At 44.1% G+C, this 10,681-nt stretch overlaps 1 protein-coding gene across 1 annotated transcript in view; it reads right to left on the reverse strand.

Annotated features, from left to right (window-relative positions):
• Window positions 1–4,683, reverse strand: part of LOC119179434 (tyrosine-protein kinase receptor torso) — a 53,209-nt gene extending 48,526 nt beyond the window's left edge. The window contains exons 1-2 of the mRNA XM_075868467.1: window positions 4,464–4,683; window positions 201–293 (exon numbers count right to left, since the gene is read on the reverse strand). Coding sequence (XP_075724582.1) covers window positions 201–293; window positions 4,464–4,646 — 276 coding nt within the window. The 5' untranslated portion in view covers window positions 4,647–4,683. The remainder of the gene's footprint in view (window positions 1–200; window positions 294–4,463) is intronic.
• Window positions 4,684–10,681: the final 5,998 nt, after the last annotated feature.

Below are 10,681 nucleotides of genomic sequence, written 5' to 3' on the forward strand. Positions count from 1 at the left end.
GATAGATAGATAGATAGATAGATAGATAGATAGATAGATAGATAGATAGATAGATAGATAGATAGATAGATAGATAGATAGATAGATAGATAGATAGATAGATAGATAGATAGATAGATAGATAGATAGATAGATAGATAGATAGATAGATAGATAGATAGATAGATAGATAGATATTGATCAATATTATATACGTGTACCTCTCGGCAAGGCTCCATTTCACACTTGGGAGGCAAGAGAAATTCGTCCGAAATGTCGTTCGTCGTAGATGTCCATGTTAGAGGTTCCATGAACTGCAGGAACGATTAGCCTTCATCCACTCTCAGTTGAAGACAACGTGAAATTAAAGACGTGTGCAGAGAAGCCAGTGGTATCTTATAACAAAAGATCAATCTTTTCAGTCTTATCAATTGTCAAAAAAAAATAATTGTCACTACTGGTATAGGAATTTGCTTTATTTAGCATTCTCCGCTCGATAACTTTCAGAATGCAACACCAAGCCACGCCAATCGGTGTATTTCTTGTTATCAAAAGCTAAGCTAAATCTCGACCATTCAAGAAAATGAACGCAAGCAGCATATCTGGAGACAAAGTTAGTCGCGATACTGCACTTTTTTAGTGCAGAAAATGAGTCAATAGTAGTTCATATATCCCCCTTAACTATCCACGCTCGCTATACGTCCCGTTACTTACATTGCCTAAAAGAAAACACACCATTACCAACAAAAAAAAAAGAAACCGGGTTTTCTTCTCGTCAAAACACGTATATACAATAATACAAAGATTAATTGTGACTGCGTGAATGAAGTGATGCTCACTTACGGCAATCCTCATCAATCTACCTGCGGAAATTTTCTTTTTACTTATTGACAAGTGTTACTTGCCCATTCGGTATGTTTAAGTCCACATTGCAATAAGGTATGAGTGAGCAATCTCCTTAAGTCCACATTGCAATAAGGTATGAGTGAGCAATCTCCTGAATACGATATCGGTGTAACAATTTTAAAGTAAACGAATAAGAAGAAGTCGCTGACTACAACAAAACATTATCTATAAAAAAAAACTTTTTTTTTTTTCAAATAAGTCCAGTTGGTTTTTTGGTAAGTTTTATTTCAGTTACATCTATTAAAATCGGAAAGCACAGTTGGATTCGAGGTAGAGCTTTCCATGAGCAAACTCTTTGAAGTGACTGATTCTGCGTGGCCTGCGTGATTGTAGCTCTGTATTCAAGAACCCCAGTCTTTTAAGGTCTGTAGCGGCAATCTCTAAAGCCATTCGTTTGTGTGCTCTGACAACGAAAAGCAGTTAAAGGAGGAGGAAATAATTCACGGCCGACAAACAACGCCACCTCTTCGTTCTCAGACAAGCGGAAAGTGCTGCTATTCTCTGCTGGATCCGGAAGCAAGCGTGCCGGAAACAAAGAGACGCCATTTCAGTGATGTTTCTTGGATGGGCTTTTACAGCGCAAGGGCGAAAAGACACACTGCCGCATAAGGAAAGATTGAAAAAAAACTTTTTGGATGAATACGTTCTGCGTTGAAAGCAGCGTTGACTGGCAAAAGTAGTAGAACAATTATGTAGTACCAGTAGCGCATAGCCAATATATTTGGGTGGGCGGGGGGCGTTCGATACTATGTCTTCGTGTGTGCGTTTGCATGTCATTCTTGCTTACGGGAGCGTGGAATAGCTTAGGAAAAGAACCCACGACAGAAAGGACGCTCTGTAGAGCGTTCTTTCTGGCGATACAGATACAGGTGCAAAATAGAAAACAAAAAGTTTAGGGTAGTCTGAGCAATCCAATCTAGAGTGTATCGATGGAGCGGGGGCGTGGTGCGCATCGAGGCACTGTGCTCCAATCCAACCCCCTCCTCCCTTCTTCGTTTTCAGCACACTGCCGTAAACGGGGAGCAGAGGGTGAACGTACACAGGACGGCATCGGGCGCCTTTACTGTGTACTTATAATTGCGTTCCGTCACCCGCACTGCTAATTTCACTTTTAATGCAGCAGCGTCACGCAACGGCAAGAAAAGCACATGCAAAGTTTTTTTTTTTTTTTTTGCTCCTACGGCACACTTATCAAAATGATTTGGCGTTCTCAAGCCGATTGCATCGTCTTCTCTCCTCCTCCCTCCCCACCAGATTTTCTGCATCTCGTGCGCTAACGCCGAGATTCACCCACCTTTAACCGAGCGAAGATTTCATATGACAACGTCACAAATTCCGGCAATCTGGTACGTCGCGATTGACATCACGATATGACGTTACCTTTTCTTCGTGACAGTTATCTAGAGCGAAATGTTAGTGACATGAAAATATATGAAAGCTGAAGGGTGCTGTTGTGTTTAATGACGTCGCGCGACGCAATCTTGATACCATCAACGCCTCTTTTATTTCTTTCGATGCCAGTGCAAACGCTCGCTTATCAACAAGAGCCATCGGTCCGCCTTAGTTCAGGGAATGGTCGTGATGCGACGCTACATGAGGGGTCACGCTGCTTGCGCCACACGAGCTTCCGAGCACTTTCCACCGGAGATGCGATGTACTTGTTTCCCACTGCAATACCGTACGTCTGTCAGATTTGATCCTTCGTGCTCCTTTTTGTGGCTCGAAGCAACGCCGCTACCTTATCACGGCGCAGCTCATGTGCTAGCGTTGCAGTGACGCTTTTCCATTCCACATAGCGCCACGAAAGGCGACATGCTATCTCAAAACACCGTATCTTTTACAGAGCCACCGTGACCGCCAACATAGTGAACAGGAAGAATGCAAGACGCCGCCCCACGAATCAGCACACAACTAAACGAAAATTATAATTCGTATGATTTCCGTCGTGAGGCATGAGGGGGCTCACTCCCCCTGACAGCAAAGCGCACGCGAAGGCTAAGCGATGGGCAAGAGGAGGAAGGGCTTGAGGAGAGGGTGGTGAACGATCAGGCGCATTTGGCTGGCATTAATAAAATAGAGGAGGCGTTGATACCTTTCTCGTTGCCATTGCGGGGTACCGGATCTGTCGCCAGGGTAATTATTCACAAGATTTTGGTTAGTCGTTCATCAGTTCGCATTTCTAGCGTCTTTTTACTCGGGATAGCGGTTTTCTGAAAAACTAAATCACCCTGAATCATGAATGCCAACTCACCCTAACAAGTACTTCCTTTAATTCAACTATTCTACGACGGCCAGAGCAAACTAAGCGACAGAATGCGGATCAGCCGACAAAAAAAATTCATAAAATAAAAAAACTGAAGTGACCTATGTGTGTTTAAACTACAGTGATTCAAGTTTTCTTTCTTCTGATAACTATACCGAACCCAGGAGGGGTCGGCCTTTGTGACGGCATCGGCGTGAATGCACAGGCCACAACGATAACGAAATCCGCTGTGATAATGTTCTTTTCTATCAGATAATGTAGTGTGCATCTCTTGTCGGCCCTTTATAAGAACTCCTTAGTAGGCAAGGGTAAGTAGGTGAACACCTGACATGTGTGACACGCGAAAGGCGATGAGACTAGTGCTCTTCCTGTCGTCTTTTATACTACATACCACCACATGACGATACCGATACCACATGACGTTTCCTACTGTCCTGGGGCCTTCGCGCCTATAAACTAATCAACGAAGTGTCAACAACTGCGAGTTTCAGAACTAAATACTGCAACCCAGAAAATGAAGGGTGACAGCTTAGGCTAAGTGGTCAAAGGCTTAAGTTTAAAGACAACCTTCTTTTTTGCCCCGATTAAAATGCGGTCAGTGTGATAGTATGTATAGCCGCCCATTTGATTAACCTGAACGCGCTAGCACTCATGCCAATAAGCACCGGTTTCCGTTGTCGGAACTTCCTGGCAGCTACACAGTTCATCAGGCATATGCAAGTATTCTCGTTCATTTCACCGCTGTTCTTGGTTATACGACGCTTATTGACTGGGTGATCGACGCTCCAGCGTTCAGGTAAAATATACATCTATGAATGGGTGTACCTACGAGAAGGAAAATAACATTTCAGAGCAAAAAAAAAAGAAAAGGTTGCCCCTCCCCCTTTCCACCATATCTAGATAAACGATACGCTGCACAGTTTGATAAGTACAAACGGGTCCCGCATATTCATATGATTCGCACTTCAGGATTGAAGTGAAGTTTCCACAGCAGAATCACTAACCGTACCTGTCATGTAAAGGAAGTGAAAGAAAGCTGACGGTGCAAAATGCCACTCTTCTTTCTTTGTCTGTGGATACCATCTTTTCACTCTGCACAAAGTACTACGCACACCCCTGAAGGCAGTTGTACTCACTTCAGAATAACAAAGGGCTCAGCTGGTTGGTTTGTATTCATTTTAAAGACAGCACGTGCAAGCACACACACGCACGCACACAAACTCAAGACACTACGAACGGCGTTTGCGGTATCTATAGACTTCCTCCACTTGTCCTCGCTTGCACACGCTGTCCTTGAGAATGAAGTAACACTCACCTGATCGAGGCAGTAGGCTTGGCATTGGGCAATCCTGAGAGCATCTCCGTACGTGGCCCATTCAGGGGCATCCCAGGATGCTCCGCTTGTGGTCTGTGATTCCGGTGCTGTTGCCATGATGGATCGCCGCAATGAGAACAAGAGGACGACGATTAAGTTCACGGAACATAGCCACCGATTCATTACCACCTGGGAAACAGACAGCCGAGGATATCGAAGCAGCAGAAGCTTTAAAACTTGGGGAAATACCGATAGACCGATAATCGGATGCTAGCGGCTCCTTAGCTCTGAGCGAGTACGCATAGCCACGAGCAGACGATTCGTATGAGCGATTGTTAGAGCTGACGAGGTAGAAGTGGTCTACTAGGCTTAGCACGAACACGCACACGTCCAAAAGCGGACGACGTGAACGAACCAAAGTGCTTCGCCCACACCACGACCACCCGGAGCCAAGTCAAGTCTGTTTTGTACTGGCTGTTTTTTTATAGAAGCAAAAAAAAAAAAAGGCACTATTCTTTAACAAACCTTGCGGGCGCGTGGGTCAGTGCGGAAAGGAGTTAAGCTCACGGAGAGGGAGGGAGAAGTGGTGGTGTGAACAAGCTTTTTTTGAAAGAGATAATGCTACGCCGAAACTCGGCTCTCGTTTCCTGTGCCAGAATCTCGATCTTGATGACCAGCGTGGGTTGCGTGCAGCCACTTGGTCTTGCCATCGTACAAGACAATTCGCAGCCCATCCGCTGCTGTGGAGATGAAAGCCAGTGAAGCTCTGGATGTGGAGGCTGTGGTATTGTGAATATTGATGTAGTTAACTTATATATTGTCATCATGACTATATTCAGTGAATAAAAGTATACGCAATCGGAGATCTCCGTGTTTAATTTCACGCATGACGCATTTTATCTGAAAATCATGGCAAATCCACGAAGTGAGTGGTGATGAGCAAGCGAAAAAGGCGGATCGCTTGATGTTACCGTAAATCACCCGTGACATTGACCACTCACGCATGTGAATGAGCGTCAAAACGGTGTCCAGCTATATACAATGTTTATTGGTAATATTGTGTGTTGTGTTGTACCGCTTTGTCAATTCCAGCATTATGACAACGCAAATGAGTTTCAACTTGATTATTGCTGATTTGTGGTCTTGAATCTAGCCTAAAGTTCGTAAGTATGAGGTCTGTACCCCTTAGACTTTTTTCCGCGATTTTGTCGGTGTCGGATTTTGTCGGATCTGCGTTTGCGGACGCCTCAGTCGATCCGCGTGTCCAAGGCCAGCAGGCTCTCGACCATCTGCGAGGTCCGTGGCATCTTCTGTCAATGGCGTAGAGTGGGTGCCTTGCGGCGCACTACAGCGCCAGAAGAAGCCTCGACCTTAAGGAATCCTAAAAATGGCGACCAACGATGGTCTCAATATAAAATTCAGTAGCACATAAGATAGCCAGTAGTTTCGAATGTTATTAAAGTATTCTTGCATATGAGTAAAGATATATATATATGCCAGTGAAATCATCCCTCTATGTTTACTTTTATGCCATGTAAGTTTTGTTCTACCATAATCACAGGAGTAGCCGACTCCAACGATTTGTACAGAATTTTTGTTCTGTGTAGTGTTTAGTCCGAGGACGCCATCTTCAAGAACCTAGTCATAAAGAGCTTTACAGTAAGGATTGTCTTAATTCTCAGGGGTAGAACTCTCAAGTTAACGTTAACTCTAAACGTAGTGGTAGTAAGTGGTTGTTTATTTGGGAAAATGTACACGAAAGCATTATAGGAAAAGTGAATGTTATGGCCGCACTGCTATTGTGGTCCGCTGCGGTAGTGTGGCGCGTGTGGTTACCAACCCGATGGTCGCGTTTCGACGCAAGCGAAATGGTCCGTGCACGTTAAGGCATTTCCGGAGCCCGTCCACTAGAGGTGTCCCTCATATCATGGTATTTGCATATAAATTCTCGGATATTATTAGTATTAAAATTATTGTCTGTAGTCGGTTACAACTTCAAAATAAAAAATAAGCTCCGTCCACTGCTGTCGCAGCCAGAGAACATTTGCGTAGTTTTTCCATCCGGTGGCAATTATAATGATGTCGCTTCCTAGCGACCCAGCTTTCATTGTCTTTGGTGCCACATACATTAATTCATTGTTGCTGTTTTACGTCCCACGAAATGACTGAGAGAGACACCTCTGTGGAAAGCTTCAGAAATTTCGACCACCTCGGTTCCGCAAACATGCCTAAGTACCTGAGCTCTTCTCGACTCCCCCGAAATGTGACCTTCGGGTTGGCAGTGCTGCACCATAACCAATAGGACGTCATGGCGGGTGCCAATTAATCCAAATAATTAATGTGAAACCGTTGCAAAATATCAGCAATGCGCTTATCAATTTTGCAGTTACATTTGTCATAAAACGTTGCTCGTCCACACTTTAATCGTAGTTATTATTTGAGCTGCACGTTCTAGCTGCGCGCATTTTTTCAATGTCACATATTAGAACTAATCACGGCAATCGCGAAAAAACTAGAAATTTTGTTAACAGCTAAGCCGTTCCCGGTCGAACCTTTCATGTCCGGCATCCGTGGCAACGCTTGTGGACATCTGAGCGGGTATGCGCCTAGAAATTAGCTCACTACTCACCGCTGGTTCATTGCAGTCAGCACAAAGCGAAAGCTAGAAGAGCGGCTTGCTTGCCACGCAGACGTCCCCAGTTCGATCCTCATTCAGACCATCAATTTTTTATTATTTATTCTATTAAATACGAGTCATTTTGCGCACTGCAAGCAGTTTTAGCGTCTATATACGTACCTCGCCCCGCCGCGGTGGTCTAGTGGCTAAGGTACTCGGCTTCTTACCCGCAGGTCGCGGGATCGAGTCCCGGCTGCGGCGCCTGCATTTCCGACGGAAGCGGAAATGTAGGCTCGTGTGCTCAGATTTCGGCGCACGTCAAAGAATCCCAGGTGTTCTAAATTTCCGGAGCCCTCCACTACGGCGTCTCTCATAATCATATGGTGGTTTTTGAACGTAAAACCCCACATATCAATCAATTATATACGTATCTATCTATCCGCTTACGTCTGACTGCTCTCGTAGTCACCCCGTTGGCGTGAACCCAAATTAGTGTGGGAGGGTAAGATGTGTTGTTTGATGATATATCGCGCTGGTCTAGACATGAATAATGTCACAATCCCACTGCGTATGTCGTCAAACACTTTCTGACAGACAGCGGCACATACCTGCGGGTGGGTATGTGCCACTTGTAAGCCGGTATGTGCCACGCGAATGGCGATCATACGTGGATAATTTTAACGCGTGATCGTTAAGAAAAAGCAGACATCGGCGGTCTTAATCCGGTGATTGAAAAGAATAAATATCAGGGTCTCAGCTGGAATCAAACCGCGGCACTTTGCGTGCAGTCAAGTTTTCCACCACAGAGCCATGCCAGGTTTCGAAACTACGTTTTATATAGACCCTTATATATAATGTCCGTGAAACGTGAATTGCGGTTGCAGTGCTGGCTATCTAATTTTATAAAAATTTCATATGTACTCCTTCGTTATACAGCCGTCACGTCGGGTTAACGTCAATTGTTGTTAGTTGCCGTGCGCTGAAGTTGATTTATGTAGCAGTGTCCAGGGACAGCATCCTCGCGAGCATCGGCGCTTCATATCAGCTTCCGGTGCTGCTAATACGCATGTTCCAATTGGCATCGTTGCGCAAGTGCAAACAGCTGCTTATATAAACATCTGCAACTCTTCAACATATGTCTGTGCGTGCAACATTTGTACGTATATTTAGCGTCATTTCATGACATGTTGCTCAATAAAAAAATTGCAACACGGTAACCTTCCCTCCCCATATGCTTCACATAATATCGATTCCCAGGTACGTGTGGTCTGTCAATATTTTTTTTCAGTGCAATCGCGGCATGTGAAACAGCCTTAAAACGTCATTTTTAATTGTACACGGTCAAAAGTTTCATCTTGTTCTTAGCGGAATATGCGCACGGTAAATTGAAAACCAGAAGAATCGGGAAAGAGAGACTAAATATTTCATTGAACGATCTTTTTCAGATGAATTCTTTATGAATCTTGATATATAACTTTAACAACTCAACAATGCTAACATCTTTGTTATCGCACCCTCCACAACATGAAACGCTATGACAAGTGCAGGATTAAGTATTTGAGACAGCGTATGAGTTTAACGAAAATGCGCCTAAGTGTTGTACATAAATTATCGCAATACCATTTCTTATAAAATGTGGCATGTATATTAATGTTCGTTATCTGCTGTTATTGCTAACACACAAAGTATTTGATACATTAAGCACCAATTTTGTAGCCACGTCCTTATTTGCATATTCGTGTAGTTGGCAATTTCTGAAACAAATTTACCTCAACTTATCTGATTCACTTTAGTGTCAGAAAGCAACACCTAAAACACGCAATAGTAAATCTCATATTTACAATTGGTGGTTAAGCGAGTTTTCCACCATCATTGTGGGGCATTAGCTGTGCAGTACGTTATTGTTGGTGTGCATAGTTTCATCGTACTAAATTTATGTCGCCACCACCAACAGATGTAGTTTGTTTTGGTTGTTGTTCTGTTTTTGCATATTGTAGTCGGTGTTAGTTCGCTCATTTAGAAATTAGTTGCATGGCGAAGCAAACAAATCTCATTCGGTAATTAAGCAACACTGTTCTAAAGTAATCGAAAGTGATACGTGAGCCCTTGGGAAGTTCTGCTGTGCCAACACGACCCTAATGCGTAAAACTACATTACAATTAGTCTATTACGTCACACTAACACAGTGGAGCTACTGTTTCGACTCCAACTTATTATGAATTAGGCTTTGGCCCTCTTTTTACAGTCGGGCTTTGAGTGTCGAGGTTTGCCGGAGCTTGGAACTCTTTTGCAAACTGGCCTTAAGTAGGCTTGATGTCGGGAAAGGAATCTTGTTAATATTGTTACGGGGAGAAGGTGGAAGAGACAAATTACAAGCACAGTATGCAAAGTGAACGCTAGTCTTGTCTTGTGCGTGCCAAGAGAAGAAAAGGAACGACCAGGTGTCACATAATGCGAATTGCGCCCTGAGTGGGTTGTCGAATGCTCCAACACTTCACAAAAGCTTGATCTTGTTAAACTGTGGCACATACCCACTGTAGGGGATTGTTGTGGATTTCTCGTATATTTCTACGTCGTCGTCAGTCACGGCACAAAAAAAAACACACAAAGTTACTTGCAAGTGTACAGCGGGTTCCACGCTTCTCCAAAGAATGGGGAAGAATGGCATAGTGAATGCCTGCCTACTACACAATGATTTATGGCGTAGTGGGTACCCTGCAAGAGTGCTTGCAGCAGCCTGTTATAAAATGCTCTGAAAGGCCGCTCTTACCGTTTTCGCTGCAACAGTGTTGCGCGTTCCGCGCAGCACTGTCACAGGCACAGCTATGTGTACTGTGGTACAGGCAGAGAAAGAAATCAAAAGAGCGAGGTACAAAGTAAAAAAAAAATATAAGAGCAAGCACAGCTATGTTTATTGTGGTATAGCGAGTAGTTTCAGTAGCAGTAGATGGGGGATATAAAGCAACTAAATAAATCTAAATTATGATTATCATGATCCCACTCGGAATGATGACTATGATAATGACATTCAATTTTTTTCTGATTTCAGTAAAATAGAGCATTAAATTGTTTGTAGAAATCCACTCGCACGATCACATCATCCGACAGTTCTCCCGGCGTAAATATAGCTGAATCTAGCCGACGGTAATTGCGATGATTAAATATGTCTAGGCGCCTTGTAAGAGGTGGGACTTTAAAACACTCATTTGTTGCGCAATTCACTTGTTTCGACGCCTGGCTTGATTGCAGGCATCTGCCACGCAATACTACATGCGTTAAGGAGACACCTTCTACTACATGACATTCATACTGTGTTTTCATTTTTTTTTCTACGAACCTTCAAGCAAAGGCAGGGCTCTGTGGTAGAACGCCTGCTTGCGACGTAGCCGGCCTCGGCTGTCCCTTGGACTTGAAGATTTATTACTTACTTTATTAGGTGCGAAGCAGCTATTTTACTAGCCTGTGTAACGCTGTCCATCCGTGTCTCCAGGCCAACGCGCCGCACCGTACTTGGCACCACCCCAACACTTGTGGCGTCCCCTCACCACAGGTGTTGGGGCGGTGCCAAATAGGTCATGCCTTCCCTCGCAGTGCGTGGTGA

The sequence above is a fragment of the Rhipicephalus microplus genome, chromosome 7 (assembly GCF_043290135.1).
Source record: "Rhipicephalus microplus isolate Deutch F79 chromosome 7, USDA_Rmic, whole genome shotgun sequence".
Taxonomy (NCBI): domain Eukaryota; kingdom Metazoa; phylum Arthropoda; class Arachnida; order Ixodida; family Ixodidae; genus Rhipicephalus; species Rhipicephalus microplus.